The sequence below is a fragment of the Eptatretus burgeri genome, chromosome 7 (genome assembly GCF_056783735.1).
Source record: "Eptatretus burgeri isolate ZD-2024b chromosome 7, Ebu_testis_v1, whole genome shotgun sequence".
NCBI lineage: Eukaryota > Metazoa > Chordata > Myxini > Myxiniformes > Myxinidae > Eptatretus > Eptatretus burgeri.
Genome location: NC_140967.1, coordinates 93,277,606 through 93,298,841, shown reverse-complemented (window position 1 = coordinate 93,298,841; position 21,236 = coordinate 93,277,606). Strand labels below are relative to the sequence as shown.

General features: G+C 42.5%; 2 protein-coding genes across 7 annotated transcripts in view; one reads left to right on the top strand and one right to left on the bottom strand.

The window, feature by feature from the left end:
* The window catches only part of CCS (copper chaperone for superoxide dismutase), a 34,674-nt gene extending 31,882 nt beyond the window's left edge, over positions 1-2,792 (bottom strand). Inside the window, exon 1 of the mRNA XM_085889639.1 lies at positions 2,620-2,792. Coding sequence (XP_085745765.1) covers positions 2,620-2,637 — 18 coding nt within the window. The 5' untranslated portion in view covers positions 2,638-2,792. The remainder of the gene's footprint in view (positions 1-2,619) is intronic.
* Positions 2,793-4,470: 1,678 nt separating this feature from the next.
* The window catches only part of LOC147023814 (receptor-interacting serine/threonine-protein kinase 4-like), a 68,137-nt gene continuing 51,371 nt past the window's right edge, over positions 4,471-21,236 (top strand). Inside the window, exons 1-4 of one of the 6 annotated variants that reach the window (XM_085889636.1) lie at positions 4,471-4,865; positions 7,571-7,819; positions 8,534-8,713; positions 13,554-13,839. In XM_085889636.1, coding sequence (XP_085745762.1) covers positions 8,556-8,713; positions 13,554-13,839 — 444 coding nt within the window. In that variant the 5' untranslated portion in view covers positions 4,471-4,865; positions 7,571-7,819; positions 8,534-8,555. Of the gene's footprint in view, positions 4,866-7,570; positions 7,820-8,529; positions 8,714-13,553; positions 13,840-21,236 lie in introns of those variants that run through there. The other 5 variants (XM_085889635.1, XM_085889634.1, XM_085889633.1 and 2 more) reach the window with 5 other exon arrangements.

Genomic DNA, 21,236 nt, shown 5'->3' with positions numbered 1-21,236 from the left:
ACGGGTCTCCACTCCGACACAGTATACCAGCAAGCTGGCACTCATTTTGTCGACCTCGGAAGGATGACAGGCCGAGTTAACCCCACCTGGTATTAATTCAACAGCTGAGCGGGATTTGAATTTAGGACCCTAGGATCCAAAGCCCGCCACTCCAACCATTAAGCCAACACCAGGCATACCAAAGAGAGAAGAGAAAGTAAAACAGTTGGCGGCACATCTATCCTTGCAACAAAAGTTTTTGCTTCGTCAAAACAAAAACTCAGAGAAAGAAACCAGGGCTAGGTAGCCATGAGGTGTCGATGGTTGTAGCGCGGTTTGGAAAACCCTTTGCCGAGGGTGATATTATTAGGGAGCGAATCACAAAAATTGTGGACATTGTGTGTCCAGAAAAGAAACAAGACTTTTGCAATGTTAGTCTCGCAAGAAACACAGTCGCCCGGCAAATCAAGGATTTGTCAGGTAAAGCATCGTTGTTTGATTTCTATCCAATTGCGTGTGACGAGAGCACCGACACGACAGACGCGGCTCATCTGATAATTTTTTGCGAGGGATTGACGATGATTTTTGCATTACTGAAGAGCTCCTCATCCTTCGGAGCCTGACTGCGACACCGAAAGGAGCAGACATTTTTGAAATGTGCCAGTCGCTACTCAAAACTTGAATCTCCCTTGGGACAATTTGTGTGCAGTTACAGCGGATGGCACTCCATCCATGATCGGTGAGCGTAACGGAATGGCCTCCATCGTCTGCAGGAGGCTGTCAAATTGCACTGTATTATACACCAGGATGTTGGCTACTACGTGTCACATGTCTGACCTTGCATATTTTATTGTACACTGCCCCTTCCCAATTCCATATGTCCAAGCGATGCGTGACGTCATCACTGGGTGCTGAAGGAAGGGAGCACTGCACTCAGTTTTTACTCCGTTTGTTCGTTTTCTTGTTCATCCGGGCGATATCTCAGTTATCCTTTGAGTTCAGAAGCTGAAATTTGTGGATGGTGGTGGTGGTGGTGGTCGTATGGCAGCTTAGCTGCCAGGGTAGCTATCATTTCTGGAAGCGTGACTGTGTCGCTGATGCAGTGCCCCTTTACCAGTACACACACTGGAACTGGTACTCATTTCGCCAACCTCGGAAGGATGACAGGCTGAGTCAACCCCCTGGTGTATTAATTCAGTGGCTGACGAGGCTTGAACTCAGGATCCTAGGATCCCAAGCCACCACCCTAACCAATGAGCCAACACCAGGCTACGTAAAATTTGGGGATAAAAGTGAAGATGTGCTTTGGCAAAAACAGTATTTAAAAAAAAAATTCATTAACCGATTGATTGATTAATTACTTCATTATTATCGATTTATTAATTTCTCATTTATTTTCTGTCTCACCCCGGTAATATCTCAGGCACCTTTTGAGCTCGGAAGCTGATATTTGGACACGACGGTGAACAAGTGATTCGGCTATAAAGAGTATTTTTGATTTATTAATGAATCAATTAATTTTCTCATTTTTCAATGAATTACCTAATTTTCAAAAAAAAAAAGTTCCAAATTCGGATGAAACGGTGGTGGTTTTTGGGGATGCTATTAGGCAATTGATTGAGAGATTAATTATTTTACAATCATCATTTGTTACCTCCACCACCAAAAGTGAAGGAGGTTATGTTTTCACCCCTTCGCGAGACTACCCTTATTCTCAGTTTTTCCGTCTGTCTGTATGTCTGTTTGTATGTAATGGACAGCTCTGGAGGCCAGAGGAGTCAACCTATTTTGATGAAACTCGACAGGTAGGTTCATACCAGGATCTAGTTCTATGATTTTGAGCACCGTTGTTATGGACACCACCGTTGCCTAACAACGGGACTTTGAAATTTTTGAAAAATCCAAAGAAATTATTTTTTTCGAAAATCAAAACATCGGCTTCCACACTTTTATGCGAACTACAATCAACCTCTTTGTCAAAAAATTTCAGCGCAATCCGTCAAAAACTGTATGACAAGTATGCAATTATGTAGCGACCACCCATGTCGCCTCCCGGCTTGTCTGTCTGTCTGTCTGTCTGTTTGTGTACAGGATATCTCAAAAAGTTGTGCACGGATCCGGATGGAATTTTGTGGACCGGTTCGGTGTGTGACAAGGACGAACTGATCCGATTTTGGTGACTATCCTGATCGCGATCCGGACACGAGAATTATTTAATTTTTTAAGTGATTCTTCACCATTGAGATATGGAGCCAAAAACGACGTAGTACTGGATAACACGATATTTCAAACATGTCTCGATCGGGCAACGATATGTTGTCATGGATCAGGCATTCCACCATCTCATACTGATGGATAACTCTGAAGGCCTAACAAAAAAACCAGTCTATAAATGGAGTAAAACGTGATACAAACCAAACTCCATTGACTTCCAAGTGACACAACATTCACGACGAAATATCGACTACAACTACAAATACAACTACTGTACTAATTCTTCGAGCCATTCACGAGCTGTGCACCCGTGTACTGATGTGTGTATGCGCGGGATTTTAAACTATTCAACAAAACAGGATTGTAGAGTTAGGGGGCCACGAGAGATCGTCATTATGGCCACAAACGGGGAGCAAACAAGCTCACCTTCACCCACTCCGCCATGCTGCTCCGCCCACGTGCTTGTGTTGGTTTGTTGTTGTTGTTGTTTAAAGGTGGAGAGGTCCCCACTTTCACAATTCACCTCCGAGAGGGAGAAAGGGCTCAAATCGATGACGTACTTGTGTACATCACTTTATAAGCGACGGACTCACAAACATTCCCGAAAGAAATCGCCATTTCTAACAGGCTAACTTCATCACGTGATTAGGGGGTCGTACTCGAACGTGAAATACGAGACTTGTTTTTTGCCGCCTTCTCTCCCCAGTGACGCTTCGCAGTTATGACCCCCCCCTCTCCCCACACCCTAAAAATACGCGACTCCACCGAGGGTGTGTTCAGTGACCAATTTTCTTGTACGGCGCTCGCCAAGCGGCTTAAGTACTCCATTCAAATCCGATTCTAAGGAACGGCTGGCTTGGCAAGCGCGAGGTATTCGGAACGGAGATTCTGACTGAAATCCACGTTCGACCGTAACCATGGCGACCAAAATAGGGATCAAGTGGTGCAGTTCATCCTACTCCGATATTCTCCCACAGACCCAACCTGTCCCTCGACCTTTCAAAGAGGATATGGGAGTTCGTCATTGGATACTCTTGATTGATGGCATCACGTGACTTTTATATAACAAAAAATTTATTTATTTATATATATATATATATATATATATATATATATATATATATATGTATATATGTATATATGTATATATGTATATATGTATATATGTATATATGTATATATGTATATATGTATATATATATATATGTATATATGTATATATATATATATATGTATATGTATATATATATATATATATATATATATATATATATATATATATATATATATATATATATATATATATATATATATATATATATATATATATATATATATATATATATGTATATATGTATATATATATATATATATGTATGTATATATATATATATGTATGTATATATATATATATATATATATATATGTATGTATATATATATATATATATATATATATATATATATATATATATATATATATATATATATATATATATATATATATATATATATATGTATATATATATATATGTATATATATATATATGTATGTATATATATATATATATATATATATATATATATATATATATATATATATATATATATATATATATGTATATATATATATATATATATATATGTATGTATATATATATATATATATATATATATATATATATATATATATATATATATATATATATATATATATATATATATATATATTGTTGCGGTATTCGCGCCCGCCGGCGTGCTGACGGCCACGTAACTCGAATCGCGGCACGTCGCCCACCGGACGGACAATCCAGTCGTGACCCTCTCGGACTAACGCCGGGAACCAGTCACGGGTGGACCTTTCGGTCTCACCGCGATCGAGCCAATCAGCCCCCGCGTGAGACCGGGCCGCGCCCACCCGTCCGGCGATGAGACGCGGAGCGGCGATGGCGCCTCAACTCTACGGGCCTCGCGGACAGCGTCTGGTAGGGGGTGGGAAAGGGGCCCCCTTGGTCGCACCATCTCAGCGCGGGGGGAAACAGGAGGGGGTTGCTGATGCTCGGGGTATAGAGGATCTTTATTATCCCTGGTGTGCGTCTCCACCTCGGCCAGGTCGCGCTGTCGGCCTCCCCCGGGTGCAGCCCCCTGCACGACGCGAGCACCCCCTCGTCTGGTGTCGCCGCCCCTCCACAGCCCGTCCCCCCCGCTCCGACTCCAACGCACACGACGAGCAGCTCCACCGCCCGCGAAGTCCCGACCCCCTGCCTCCGACCCTCCCACTCTCCGCCTCTGGACTCTCCGACTCTCGACTCTTCTTTGGACTCTCCGACTCTCGACTCTCCTGACTGACGAACACGGTCCTTCCATCCCCCCGTAGCCTCGCCTTTGACCCCCTCCCTTTGACCTTCCACCTCGCTCCCCACCGGCCCGAGAAAAAGCGGGCGCGAAGGCCCCCTGATCCACAAACCTGCATATATCGATCGCCCCGGAGGCGGGGCCAACTCGCCCCTCGCCCACCGACCGGACGGCAAAAAGTGGGCGCGCGTCGTCCCTGATCCGCCCTTGAAGCACAAAATCCGTGACTCTGTACACGCTGTTCGACGCGCGCTCTGCACGAGTCCAACACCGGCACCCACAGCGGGGCAAGAACGGCGGCGACGCTACGGCTGCGAGGTGTGACGGGAAGGTCGTGGCGGTTGTGGCGAAGCGGCGTTGTGGTTGGTGGTTGATGTTGTGGTTGTGGTGGTAATCATGGCGGTTGGTCCAAAATAAAGATAGTAAAAGAAAAACGGCTATCCTGAAGAGTCGCAGCACGCATAAATGACATGTATTCCCACTAGACAACGGGTTTGGACCTAACTACACATGTACTTACCGAGATACCTCACCTAAGGGACCTGAATGGTGGTTTGCGAATTTGGTAACCACAACAATATATTTCCAAGTGTGAAAGTTTGAAACATTGTAATACTGTAATCCAGAAGCAATTAATCAACTTGCTCATTTATTTGATGCATCAAATTAAAGACCACTATATTTATTCGAGACAATTAGTGTACACATTTAATAACTAGATTGTAAAGTTCATGTCTGGTGTTGGCTTAATGGTTGGGGTGGTGGGTTTGGGATCTGAGGATCATGAGTTGAAATCTCACCAGCCGTTGAATTAATACCAGGTGGGGTTGACTCTGCCTGTCATCTTGATATTGGCAAAATAAGTACCAGCTTTCTGGTGTACTGTGTCGGAGTGGTGACCCGTCCAGGATTGTGTCCAATAGCCAAGAAGACTGCTTAGGCAGCACTAACACTCTGCACAGAGTATTGTCCCAATGGATGGATTGTAAAATTTCCAGGTAACCAATGATGCTGGATTGACTCTGGTGAGACACCTTGCCATAAGCAATCCTGAGATAACAGTTCACCAGATTTGAACCGGCGTCGTTGGTGACCTGGGTATTGCTCAAAGGTATGTAAATACCCATGCCTGTGGATTCCAAATATTCAAGAGTTAAGTAGGTTACTCTAAACTCTCAAGGTTCAGGGTATATTTGTCTCCTCTCGGAATTCCCTTGAACAATATTTAGTTTTTCTAATCACAGTTGACGTGCTTGGCCTCCTTCATTCCAATCTTCGCATAAAACACCATTAAAAGTTTTTTTTTTTAATTTTCCCGCCTTTTCCCTCGGTGACACGTGAGCATGTGGAGGCGGATTTACGTTTAAAAATGTGAAAATGTGTGATTGAAGCAAAATCTCACGCACCAGTCTTAAGAAATAATTATGAAATAAATGAAGAGATATGGAATTGTGTTTTTTTTTTTTTTTGATGAAAGTTATTCGGACGGTAGTTAAGGAGAGTTAAGACGGTAGTAACGCAGAGGACTTTCACTCAGAGAGCAGTTAATGCATGGAATGGCCTCCCTGGAAAGGTAGCGACAGCAGAAAAAGTATATGTTTAAATTAGAATTACAAAGGTACCTGGAAGTTATGGAGATAGAGGGGTATGGGGATGTTGATAATACTTTTAGGTTGTTGGAGTATTGATGGGTGATTGTGTACGGAGTGCTATTGGTGGGGGTCTTGTTAAGGGGGGTTGTGTGGTTGGTTGATGTGTGTTTTTTTTAACCAAGCTCATGCCTCCTCTTCGAGGGGAAGAAAAAAATAAATAATAATAATAACAATAAAGAAGTCTGAAGACGACGATGATTCACGAGCGGTATTTGACGATGTAGATTGTTTCAGAAGTCAAGGATGAGACGATGTGATAATTTTTGACCAAGTTATAAAAATGATCAACATGATGTGGTACGAGTGACGGGTTATTAGCTGCAAAATGTCGAAAACCCAGTTTCGTTCAACAACTTAAAAAATTTGACCTTTGCATAACCTTTAAAGGTCACAAAACAATGTTGTGGACATTAAAATAAGGAAACAGGATACGTGATATAGCTTAATGGAGTTAGTTCGTCGAAGGTCGAAAACCCGGTTCGATTCCCACAACTTTGAAAATTTGACCTTTGTGAACTTCAAAGGTCAAAGGTCAAGGATTATGACCTTTGGTGCAAAACTTCCTCTGGAACATTCCAGGAACAATATAACGTCATATAGGCTGTATGGCATTTCGCACTCCTCGGATTATCCATACTTTGATGAAATCAGTGTAAAAACAAACTTGAAGGGGGCGCCACGGGCAAGGTGTTCGAGATAGAGCAAAATGGTTTCAAGACCTAAGGTGGAGAATGACCTCAAGATTATGCATAAAAAATATTGTCATCCTAGCTCTCAAAGTTTGGGTGGTCGTTTGATTTTTACATCAAAATTCGCAATTTTCTAAGTTTGTGACCTTGTGACCTTGGCCTTGAGACGAAAATGAAAAATCGAGCTCCGTGGGGCTATGCATGTGCCATTGGGCTAACCAAATACCGAAACCCCTGTCAGATTCGACAAACCCCCTCGGAGAAGATGTAACTTGAAATTGGCTGCCCCCTAAAAACACACGTTTTTTGGGTGTGGCTCTGCCCATAATGGGCGCACCATGCCCATTTTTAGGAAAACACAACTAGATCATGATATAAACCTCCCACCAAAATTTTATCAGGATCGGATCAAAACCCACGGAGCTATGCTCGGGACAGACAGACAGACAGACAGACATACACACACCAATAACGAATATCGTGGTCACTTACTGACTCGTGAACCAAAAAAATTACAACAAAAAATACAATTTTTTTTTCTTTCTTTCATTAATTAAAATTATCTTGGGTTGGTGTGGTGTTCACACAGGCATGATGGGCTGAGTGTGTGTGCGTGTGCGTGTGCGTGTGCGTGTGCGTGTGCGTGTGTGTGTGTGTGTGTGAGGCTACGCCCCCTTTGCAGAGTCTGGGAAAAAACCCGGAATCAGGAAGAGACGTGGAAGGAAAACGAGATTCTATTCCGTGAAACCGCCACGAGCGGCAATCGAGTGAAGTTCGGTCGAGAAACCAGGACTTTTCAGGAGGGACCATCGGGTTTGGAGCTCTGGAGTGTACTGGTACTGTCCACGGCCTTCGAGCGGCGTGGTGAGAACGAACCCTCATCATTGATGGACGGGGACCGGAACCAAATGCAATGGCTTGGGATAGTTCGGTGGGTTCGGGATAGTTCGGTGGGTTCGGGATAGTTCGGTGGGTTCGGGATAGTTCGGCATGTTCAGTGTTCACCATTGAGCTTCAAGTTGAGTTCGGTTCTGAACAGGCTCAAAATTACCTGCTGTTCTGATGCAGCACTGGCAGGGAAAGGGTTGTGGTGGGGGTAGAGGTGGGGGGGTTGAAGTGGTGGGGGGTAGAGGTGTGCTGTACCTCGGAGCACGCTATCCTTCGATCGAGGACGTAAAATTGGCTGTCCGCTGTACATTTACTTTGTGGACGTTAAAATATCTCATGGTAGTTCTCGAAGAGTAGGCCGTTGTGTGCCAGCACCTTGGATACATTTATTGCCTGTAGATGAGAAACAAGCGTGGATGTCAAGGTGAAGTTAATGGTGAGAAATGGGCTCAATGTTATCGCAGTGAAAACTGTGATGAGTTTAAGTGAAAAGACAAAAAAGGACAAAAATAAAGGGCGTGGATAAAGCACAGGCATAAAGGGCCAAATGGCCTTCTCTTCTATCAAAATCCTACTCACCAAATGTCTTTCATCGTTTTGTATGATCCCACACCATGCTACCTGTTGCGAGTGAATGATGAGATAATTCCATGAATGATGTGATTAATATTTGAAATTGGAAGAGTCCTTGAATTCATGTTTTTTTTGTGGTCCTGGGTACAATATGTTGTTTATTTTGGTGTGTATTCCCAGGTAGGTACTGACTGGTTCATTGCAAGATGGCAACACCCATAAAAGTGAATATTGAAAAGTTCACCGAGAATGACATTGTGAATTGGCAATATGTCGGGCGTGGTGGATTTTCCAATGTCTACAAGGGTCTACACAAGAAGTTGCACATGTCCTGTGCTGTAAAGCATTTCTTTGAATGCGTAAGGTAAGTACTTCCTCCAGCACCTTCTGCCTTTACCACTGCCCTGAGCAGGTGTGTTAAAATGGTCATTCTTTCAGCCCAAGTGATGAAAATTGTTACCTTGGTCTCGCAGTCTTTTACAGGCCTGTGTTGCTTTGCACCTTCCAGGAGTCGAGGGGAGTGGTGGAAACACTGAAATCAGCAAGTAAGAGTAATCTGAGCAAGTAATCAGTCGGCTTAGGAAGGGTTAATAAAGAAAGTGGATCAGGATGGGGCATAACACAAGGTGGATGGACACTGTCTACTTGAAGTCCTGGAGGGAAGAGTGGGAAAGAACGGCCTCCGGAAAGAAGGAGAAGCGACAAACAAAGGAGGTTTTTTTTTGTATCGAGATTGAGGCACTCAGAGAGTTCAGGTGTTCAGTCATCCTGGATTTTGGAACTTTAATCAGGAGGGGGGCAACTGAAAGAATGTGTGCATCCTTGGGTTTCTTGGAGGGGACAGAGAGCAGTGAGAGAAATATCAGAGAAGAGGCAGTTAAAAAAAAAAACACAAAAGAGAGACCGCCGACTTGCCTGCAAGATGAATGCAACAGGCCTCGTGCTTCAGCCTCATCACGGGAGACTCCAATAATGTCGAGACCTTGAGATTCCACATAATCCAGGCAAGACAGATGTGATGCTGGGGTGCCAGTCCATAAGAGTGAGCAGTACTCCATTTAGCTACAGACAAAGATCTTGTCGGCTGTGAGTAGAACTGATTATCAAAAGAAAGGCATGGATCGATGGAGGAGGCTCAGTCTGCTGCTCGCTTTGGAGGACAGCTTTGCTATGTGGTTGGCCCAGGAGAGGTTATGGCTGACGGTGAGGCCTAGAAGTTCCAGAAACTGTACCCCTTTCGGTTGTGGGCCATCAAAATAGACTCGTGGGTTAGCTTGAGGATCCTTTCAGAATGATAGGGCGAGACAGTGAGACTTTCCATTATTGAAGGACATCCCATTTATCAGGCCAGCATCTAATCAATTCTGCATCAGCAGAGAGTGACGCAGCCACAATCTGCCTCGCAGAGGGATTTGGTATTGTACAACACTGTGGAGTATTCTGCAAAAAGGAAGAGTGTGTTTCCCCAAACATCAGAGGTCATTTTTGATGAGGAAGGTAGATGTTGATGAGGAACATGACTAGGCCCAAGATCCCACTTTGGAGAGCTCCAGCCACACCTGGTAGGGGGAGGAGAGGATTCCATTGATAGCAATACCTGCAATGAACTGGCAAGAGAAAGGTCAAGAATGTAATGTTCTCATACCTACATTACTGTATGAAGTATGACCTGTCCTACCAGAGGCTGCAGTGAGCAGCAGGATCTGTTTTTTTTCAGGCTGTGCATAGCTTGATGTACTGTATTTACATTCTTTTTGATTTGATCATTACTCTCCAAGATCGTGGTTGAATTGTGAGACTGCCTGAATGTTTGGCTCTTTCAAGAGAACCTTTTATTTATTTTTGGCGAAAAATTAAAAATAGGTCTGACTGATGCAAGCAGGAAAGATAGCAGTCATATATTTAATTTAGCTCCCTCTCCCTTCCCTCCCTCCTTCCTTCCACATATACCTCTTGCTTTCCCTTTTCTTATCCTCATCTCCTCCCACACCTGTTTCCCTTTTCTTGCCATTCTTCTCCCAAAAGCTCTCCCCTCCATTCACTGTTGTATCATCTACTCTTCTGTTCCTTTTCTCATTTTTAATTTTCTCAAATTGTATCTCCCGTTATATACTTCCATAACGATAAATGTCCGTGTGTCAGTCAGTCAGTCCATCCGTCAGTGTGTGCGACTCCTCCATGAAACCTCATGGCTTGAAACTTTCAATGCACACCAAGGGAACTCCAAAGGAGCGCAGGAATGAAAATTGGGTGTTTGGGCTCATAAAAATACCCCTTTTGAAGACAATTAACGGCCTTATTTAATTATTCTTTATCAAGGCTTCATCCTTGGTCAACCCCTGAGTCAGCCCTCTGTGCTCGCTTGTCTTAATTCGCCATTTTTTTTTGGCCTGCTCAACAATGCCTGGACTTGGAAACAGGCCCCAATGGTTTCTTTACAATAATGTGGCCAAAATTATGTTTTTTCACTTTCCTCACTCATATCATTGAATCCCTGATCTTCATACCTCCGAATCGCTGGATATGTCGCGATGCTTATAAACGCCTGGTGCCTTAATTTAATTTCTGCACATGCAATAAGCACGATAATATGTTGACCTGAGCCGAATTTCAAACTTTAAACTGCGGAAATGAGCTTGGCAGAAGTTTCGACTGCGAAAAAGTCTTCATTTGTCCAATTCGGACATTGTTTGACACTCCGGACATCTCCGGGTGGTGTTTAGTATGACCGATCGCTACTTGCTTGCTAAGCCTGCCATTCCTTCTCAACCATTTCATTGGAGTGCTAGCCTGGTGTTGGCGTAGTGGTTAGGGTGGCGGCTTGGGATCCTAGGGTCCTGAGTTCAAGCCCCGGTGGCCGCTGAATTAATACACACCAGGAGGTTGACTCAGCCTGTCATCCTTCCGAGGTCGGCAAAATGAGTACCAGTGTACTGGTAAGGGGGACACTGCATCAGCGGCAAAGCTGCGTCCCAACCAATGATGCAACCAGCAGCCACAGGCTGCACTCGATAGAGAGATTGGAGTGCTTGCTTGAGTGCTTAAGCCACTTGGCGAGTGCTCTATAAGGGACTTAGATGTTCATTTGCAAGCCATGGGATATGGCAAGCCAAAGCCAAAAGTACTCGCACTGTCACTATGCACAACACAATCAAAATACATCGAATGACAAACAAATTTCAGGCCTCACCTGCCTGTGTTGCACCATGCAGTGTCGTTCGGTGCCAAGGCTGCCACATGGAAGGGATGTATGGATGGAAGAAGTAAAGGAATGAAGGGAAGAAAGGGATGGATAGATGGATGGACCGCACTGATGTTTGTAAGCCATAGTGAGACAGGAGACAGCAGTGTAAATAACTTTTTATCACAGCTGTTGTCATTTTTGAAAATGAAATTACAAATTGACATTCAAGACAATGTAAGCAGGTGGTAATGTAAATGATGCAATGTATAAACGTGAGTTCCGTTGTCTTAATTAAATCTGACCAAAGTTTAAAATGTAACCTTCACCTTGGAACGATCATGCTGAGCACCGCCTGGAGATGCTCGGAGATGCACTCCGGATGCAGTACTTTGGAGGTTATTAGGGGAGAGTTGTTTCCAAAACCCAAGCTCATTACAGATGCTGCAGGGAATTTAATGGCAGATGACAGAACAGCAGGTGGGAACTCATTCGTTCATTCCTTACACCTTGTGTTCATTCTGAGATTGGAGTATCCTGTGTTCATGAACTGTGGAACTTGCTGTGAATCCACTTTCCATCCCATCCATCCCTTTCCTTCCCTCCCTCCCTTTCCTCCATCCCATCGCTCAATCCCTTCCATCCATCTCTCTGTTTGTCCTCACTCCCCCACCCCTCCTTCCTCTCTCTCCTCCCTTTCTCACCCCTCTTCCAACTTTCATGAAGTGATAAACAATGGGAGGTTGTGATAAGTTCCCACAGGTGGTTGTGTTGGGGTTTGGAGGTGGTTATGCTGTGTAGTGTGGTGTGTATGTTGTGTTTTGAGCCCAGAGTATCGTGGGGAGTGTGTGGGTTGAGCAGATGGGCACTTTTTTGGTGGTCGGGGATCCTGCTGGGTTTGAATTTTGGGATTTGACTCTGGTTGAGAGATTCTGGGACATCACATTTCAGTTGTAAAACATGTGCTGAAATTAAATAAAGGCATGAAACACTGGCTTCTATGAGTGTTTATAAGCATTGCAGCTTGGGTGCAATGGGCTCAAGGGTCTCTTGGCTTGAGCCAGATTTTGGTGTTTGGACTGAGGTTTGGGCTTGGTGACAGGTCTGGAGGGGTGTTTGTTTGTCTGGTTCGCACGTTCTTTGGCAAGCCCACATTATAATCTCTTTAAATTGGAATGTGCTATTTGAAAGTGACAGGTGGTTTTGTAATCTTGTTTGAATGTGCTGTTTTAATGTACCCCATTTTGTTCAATCCTGCACTAATGCTTGCAGATGGGATCATTCCACTGTTCCTCTGAAGTCACCTTCCAAATGCAAGTCAAAACCCCCCTTTCCTTCAAATCCCATGATGAAACACAAATCAAGAACACCCCCTTCACCACCCCACTTCCCCCTCCCTGCTCCCCCATCCCCTTCGCTCCCACCCCTCTCTCGCACCCCCTACCTACAGGAGTAGATAGTGATGTGTGGTGAAGCATCGCTGTCCCCCCCCCGTTCCTCACCCCCTATTCTCCCTCCCTCCTCACTCTCCACTTCCACCTCCTCACTCCCCCACCCTCCCTCCTTGCTCCCCCATCCCTCCCTCCTCACAATCCCCCATCCCTCCCTCCCTCCTCACTCCCCCATCCCTCCCTCCTCACTTCCCCATCCTTCCTCCTCGCTCCCTGATTCCTCCCTCCTCGATCCCCTACCACTCCCTCCTCCTTTTCTCTCTCCCACCCCTCTCCTTCTCCCACTCCTCTCTTTAAGCGACGGGTGGTATTTACTTGTGTGTAAAAAAAAAAAAAATAGTTGGCCCCTTACAAATACCTATGTTTGTACGTTATTATTTTGCACACTGTCACGAAAGTGTTTTCAATATGTTTAAAACACGAATACTCAAAACAATAACTTATGCCTAAGTATTTCCCAGCAGGGTCTATAGTTTAAAAATCAAAGTGCAAAGCACTAGTAGAAATCGTAAAAAAAAAGAAGATTTTCTTCTTGATGCAAAATAATCTACACCATCTGTGCTATCTTGCAGTGAGGAAGAGGCACGTAACTTGTTGCAAGCACAGAACATGCACGTGATTCGTCTTCTGGGCCTGTACAAAGAAACCAGTTTCACTACGGGCCTTGTTCTGGAATGGATGCCAAATGGCTCCGTGGAGGAATTAAATAAGAGGATTGAAACAGGCTGGCCACTCCGCCTGCGTATATTGTACGAGGTGTCTCTGGGCATGAATTTATTACACCAACAGCACTCTCCAATGCTGCACCTTGACCTTAAGCCTGCAAATGTCCTTCTTGATGAGCATCTGCATGCGAAGGTTAGAAATTTCGTTTTGATTTCCTTTTGCCAAGTGCATTTTAAGCTCCCCAAAATGTTTCTGATTTCAGAACAAAGCATATTGAAGTTTAATTCAGTTTGGGAGTAGAAGCTTGTTCAGATATGACATGTGGAACGAGAACGGCACTCGGTAAAGCACATACCTCTTCTGCTAGGCTGAACAGTTTACATTTTGTAACTTACTGATGGGCTGGATCTACATCCGGACCAAAACCAGAATCAAATCGCCTTTTTATTGTCACCTAATCAACTCGTCAACCTAACTTTGTCATAACTCGGCCACAACGTTTTGAAATATCATGCTACACTGTCGAACCCGCTATTTGCTGTGATTCCCCTGACTTCCTGAGAAATGCTGCAAATGTCAGGGTTTGTGAAAGTTATTACTATTATTTGTAACATGGTCTCGACTTGTGGAAGAGCGATTACACAGAACAAATCAGGACTCAACATAACAAAGGGAATGGCAGGAGAAAGGAGAAACGCCAACAGCAGGACGCAGGGAGAAAGTAGACGGAGACGGACAAACAAGGGACGCGGGTTATGAAGAGGGGTAAGGGAGAACGCAAAGGGTGGACAATATGCATACAAAATCAAAATTGTGTTTGACTTGTGATTTTGTTTGTGATTTTGTCAAGGTCTGAGAAGAGGGAAAAGGCTGCTGCCTGTCTCAGAAGGATGAGAGATGTCACGACAGAGAGTGCAGTCATCAGCAAAGAAATAAGAAGATTTTCCAGAGAGTCAGTGAGATCACTGATGAAGATTAGGAATAATATGGGGCCTAGAACACTGCCTTGGGGTTCCGTTGAGAGCCATACGTTGTCTATGAGAAGGGAGGAAGTCAGTGATCAAAGAGTGGAATTGGCCTTGGACTCCATAGGCAGAGTTTGGAGAGCAAGGCAAGATGCCAGACTGCATCAAAAGCTCGAGATATGTCCACAGAGATTGCCCTGATCACATGTCTGATATTGAGGGGTCCACCACTTTTGGGAGAGTAGAAGCAGCATGTCCAAAGTAGAGTGACGAGGTCTGAATCCAAATTGATGATCTGAGATGAGGTTGTTGGAGAAAAGGAATGATTTTATGTCAACTGTGATGATGGATTCCATGATCTTGCTGATGATTGGAAGTACAGTAAGCTAATTGGGCTGTAGTAAAGGGGATCCATTTTTTGCACCTTTTAAAAATGTAATTCTGTGATGTTGGCTGATTTCAAATTTCCCAGGTGGATACAGGAGACCAGTCTTGAAGTGCATAAAAATAAATCAATAAAAGAAATTATATTTTTTTAAAACCTGTGAATACACGAAGCGCAAATGTAGAAGCAGGTCACACTTTATGATCCTCAAATACGTGCGATCCGTGAATATCCAATCCACGAACAGCAGGATCCGACAGTATATTGTTTTAGCCCCATCTCTCAATGGCGTCAATCTACGGTCTCAATGGTCTCAATCACTTTATAATTCTAGTATTCTGATCCGTATCCAGATCTTCACCAAAATCGAAACATTTTGGCCTTCTCACACACCCAACATCTCCACCAAATTTAGTGTGAATCAGTCCACAAATTTTTGAGATATCCTGTTCACAGAGAGACAAACAAACAAACAGACATGAGTGAAAACATGACCTCCATCCACCTTGGGTGACTGAGGTAACAAGAGCTGCATTGGGTAGAGTGCCTACCTCCACCAGGGTGAACAGTTTACATTTTGTATCCCACTGATAGGCCAGATCTGAATCCATACATGAACCAAAATCTAACTGGCTTGTTCTTATCGCTTAACCAACTCATCCACATATGTAGTTGTCATAACCCACACATAACTTTTTGAAATATCGTGCTAAATAGTGTTTTTGGCCCTATCTCTCAATGCTGAAGAAAACTTAAGAAAAAATTAGTGTCCGGATCCAGATCGTCACCAAAACATAATCAATTCGTCCATGTTACACACCCAACCCACCATCAAGTTTTGTCTCAATCCGTCCATAACTTGTTGAGATATCCTGCTCACAATCAAAGTCAGACAGCAGACAAAGAGACAAACGGGTGTGAAAACTTAAAATGGCAGATAGATTAGAATAGTTATTTCATTGTACATGTTTGCTAAATGTGGTGTAATGCTCGAAGATGATAAAATGCGTTGAGCACGTGTTTCGAAAGATCTCGTTACCTCCACCCAAGTGTCTGTACAAGTCCCACCTTTCCCGCCTCCCTCCATTCTTGGCCAGAATTTTGGTTTTCTCATGTCCAAAATGGCCTGAGTGGAATGGCTATAAAATGTCATGTTACATGTTCTTCGGTATAAGGACTGTTTCACCTTTAAAAATGATAACATTTTCAACAGACAGCTCGTCTCAAAAACGTCAGCACCTCCAAAGAGCCTCTGGGATGCCGTTCATATGGTTGAGCCATCCATTGGTGATAATGTCTCGAAGTTGATCAAGTTCCGAATATTGAAGTGTTTCTTGCTGTAGCTGATGAAGCTTATCGGAGGAGAAATGGATGAAATTGACACCCAAGTATATTGTTGTGTTGAGTGGGCTAGAAAGGTGAGAGAGGCCATTGGCAAGCTGATTGTCCACCCATGGGTGGAATTCAATTATGAAGCTGTATCCTCGAAGTTTGACTAGCATTCATCGCAGTCACAACAGCACAGCAATCAATGGTTTATCAATGACTATAAACAATGATTTATGATTGGTGAGCACGCTAAACTTGCGCTGCACCCATCGAAACCTGCGTCCGTACAGGTAGGTATGAAGTCGTTCAATGCCGAATACAATAGCCAATAGCTCATGTTCAATGCAAGCGTAGCCTTGTTCAGTGTCCATTAGTGTTTTGCTTGCATTTGTCACTGGCCTTAACTGGTTACCGTGGACCCAAAGCAATGCCACTGAGACCACAAAGACTGGCATCACACTCGAGGTCGAAAGATTATTCTGACTGATAGTCGAGAAGAGATATTAATGACACTTCATTCTTCAGAAGATCAAAGACAGTTTGATGGTGTGGCTCCCACATTAATACAGAATCCTTTTTGAGAAGGTCTCTGTGAGCAGCAGATTTTGCACTGAAATTCTTGATTACATTTTGTAAACATGTCATGAGGTGGATGAAATGTTGAAGCTAAGTCTTGTTCATGGGTTTTAGAATAGCCATAAGATCCTGGACCTTCTGTAGGTTAGACTGTCTTCCTTGTTTGCCATATGTAATACCGAAGAAAGTGACACTGGTCATGATGTACCGGTAGCATTTGTTTGCATTGAAAACTCTTTTCACCAGCTCACCGAGGGGTCAGTGATGTTCCTCTTCAGTCGAGCCATAGATGAGATTTCATCTGTGATGCCAACTGCACCTTTGCAGTTCTGGAAAAAAAAGGTGAATTTCCACCTGAAAATGTCATGGCTTAAGGTAAGTCTAAACGGAAATTGGTGGCTGGGTGTGCTCTGGCTTTCAAAAGGAATTAGCCACTGTGGCTAATCCAGGTTTAGAATGATTAGCCGCAGGAGAAAGGAAATAGCCACATATTTTATTCTCACCCATCAACTTCACTCATCCAACCAACCAAAGTCACCCATCAAACTCTCTCATCCAAACAAACTCGTCCTACTACAGGTACTACTACTGATTGTGTCAAAACTCACCTGGCAACCACTGACTCAACGAAGCATGTAGCGCCGAGTAGCGCCGAATCATTCCGGAAAAAAAAACATTTTTTTTCAAAAAAATTAAAATAAAATTTTGAGACGAGAATCATGGGAATCATGCGTAATTTCAGTCGATTTTTTTTTTACTAGAAACTAGTTTAAAACTACTAAAGTTAGTATATACAAGCTTGTACAAAATCACGCGTGATTCCCGTAATCAAAACATACAAAATGGCGGCCGTCTCAATGAGGGTTGAATTCTGTGCTAAAATCATCCAAAATTCGTCTAAAACTGTTAAAAAAAAAAAACCCGTATCTTGCCAAAAGGTGACCATGTGTGACTTATTTAAGGTCACACTGAGGTGAACAGAGCTGCTATCCACCAGGAGCAACTCCTTGAGGAATATCTGCCTACGAGAGATTCCGATGAGAATCGTTCTACAGAGTAACCATGAAAAATATGCTTTTGCCTCATAACGTCACCAAATGACGTCATAATGTCTCACCTTGACATATCTAGAAAGCACTCATCGAGGTGTTCAATTTGAGGTACTACACGATATGGTTCCTAAAACTTGAAAATTTGACCTTGGGGTCAAATATGTTTGACCTTAGGCGCTAACCATGAAGGTCAAGGCCAATCGCCACCAAAAATTAATCAGCTGAGCGCCAGACCATGAACTATATTCCCATGAAGTTTAAAGATGATCCGATCAAAATTACTCAAAAAATAAGGGTTTCGTCGACTCCCCTGATTTGCGACAAAGTGACCTTGACCTTTGACCTTGACCTTCAAAATTTTGTGCACTGAAAGGGACCTCTATAGGCCTCTGATATGTGAAGTTACAAAAATTTCCAATGATAACTGTGCTCTGCAGAATTTTTTATACATGATTACAGACAAACAAACAAACAAACAAACAAACAAAAAACATACAAGGTGACTAACATATCTTGCAAAAACTTCGTTTTGGCAAGATAAAAAAAACATACAAGCTGACTAACATATCTTGCAAAAACTTCGTTTTGGCAAGATAAAAACCACTAAAACATGGATTAGCCACAGTGGCTAACGGGTGGTTTAAAATATTAGCCACAGGTAAGGGGGATTCACCCTGTGGCGACGTGGCGAGCGGCAGCGCACACCCAGGGTGGAAACAGTACCGGCTCGCTGGGGCCTGAAATGGAAGACGTCATTAGCTCTCTGTATCAAGTTTTACAGATTAATATAATGTCTGACTCATCGTCAAGCTTCAAGAAGTACTTTGCTCCTGTATATATTTATATATATATATATATATATATATATATATATATATATATATATATATACATATACATATATATACATATACATATATATATATATATATATATATATATATATATATATATATACATATACATATATATATATATATATATACATATACATATATATATATATATATATATATATATATATATATATATATATATATATATATATATATATATATATATATATATATATATATATATATATATATATATATATATATATATATATATATATATATATATATATATATATATATATATATATATATATATATATATATACATATACATATATATATATATATATATATATATATATACATATACATATATATATACATATATATATATATATATATATATATATATATATATATATATATACATATATATACATATACATATATATATATATATATATATATATATATATATATATATATATACATATACATATATATATATACACATATATATATATATATATATATATATATATATATATATATATATATATATATATATATATATATATATATATACATATATACATGATGTCGAGGCTCGTGGAGGAGCGAGAACATACATTTTGTATTGCCTTCAGAAAGTATTCACACCCCTTGACTTGTCACTTTTTTGATGCAGCCTGAATTTAAAATGGATTACATTAAAGTTTTGTCATTGATCCACACAAAATACCCCATAACAACAAAGTTAAAGCATGTTTTAAGAAATTTTTACAAATCAATTAAAAATGAAAACCTGAAATGTCTTGCATTTCTTGCATCAATAAGTACACCAGGACCCCGCCATTCACGGGGGGTGGGGGGGATACGTTCCGGGAAAACCCCGTGAATGTTTAAACCGTGAATGTGGGGGAATTGTTTCAATGGGAAATGGGTGGATAGGTTCTGGGGATTTCCCGACCAACGAAAAATCCGCGAATGTTGGGGTAAAATCTGTTTAAAATCTAAAATCAGGAAGGAAAGCAGGGAATTTGAAGGAGGTAGGCTTGGGTTGATTATCGGGGGTAGAAAAGATCGAGGACTTGGATGGGGGATGATAGGTGGTGGTGAACAGCTGTTTTGAAGGCCTGGAGGGAAGAATGGGATTGAATAGAGTGAGGGAGTTTATTCCAAAGGTGGGGAAAAAGAGGAATGAAAGAGTGAAGGTGAGCAGTGATTCGTGATTTTGGTAGTTTTACCAGAAGGGGGTTGTTGGAGGACCTTGAGCGCACTGCGGAAATGTGTTTAGGACAAATCGCAGAGAAAGCAGGGGGGTGAGGCTGGAGAGGAGACGGTAGAAGACAGAAAGACCATTGACCAGCCTGCGGTGAGAGAGTGAGAGGCCCAAGGACTCAGCCTCATCGCGGGAGATGCTAATGAAACGAAATGCTTTGGTTTCCACAGCGTGAAGCCGGGAAAGGTGGGAGGCAGGAGCACCAGCCACGAGGAGAGAGCAGTACTCAATAAGGCTGTGGACGAAAGCTTTGTATGTGGTCTGGAGCTCAGGAAGGCCGAGGAAGGACTTTGCACAATGGAGGATTCCCAGTCGGCGACTGGCTTTGGAGGCCAAGTTTGAAATATGGCTTTCCCAGGAAAGGTCATGGCAGATTGTGAGACCCAGAAGCTTGAAAGAAAGGACTTCTTCCAGAGGATTGTTGAGAAAGTGGATGGGGGGGGGGGGTTCTAAACGGTCCTTTCAGAGAGACATAGTGAGAGTGTGAGATTTGTCCAGATTGAAAGACATGTTCCACGTGTTGGACCAGTTTGTGATTTTATCCAGATCTGCAGTGAGCGAAAAAGCTGCTGAATGCCGGTCTGAGGGATGACAGATGGTACAGCAGAGGGTGGAGTCATCAGCAAAGAGATAACGAGGATTTTCCAGAGTCGGAGAGATCATTGCTGAAAACCAGAAAAAGAACAGGGCCCAGAACGCTACCTTGAGGAACTCCAGCCTGGACAGGAAGAAGGAATGAAAGAATTACATTTGGGGCCACACATTGACTGCGACAGGAGAGGAAGTCTGCGAGCCATGAGTGGAGATGGCCTTGGATACCAGGCCAAGGCCATCTCCACTCAATTTACTGAAGAATGCATTTTAATGTCTCTTAACCATACCATACGGTACTACAAAACTAGAAAAAAACAACATGTACCATTTCAATTTTTTTTATTAAACAAACAGCACATGTAACTTTGCAAAATAATGATGATGATGATGATGATGATGATGATGATGATGATGATGATGATGAAGATGAGGTACGTCGGGTGTAATAAATCTTGAAAGTTGATATTACCTCCTGGTCGAGTGGCTGGATGAGGGAGATGGTGCTCTTCGGCAGGAACATGACCTCAACGTTCAGGTGAGTGCCGTTCAGGTCTGTGGGGCGGCCATGAG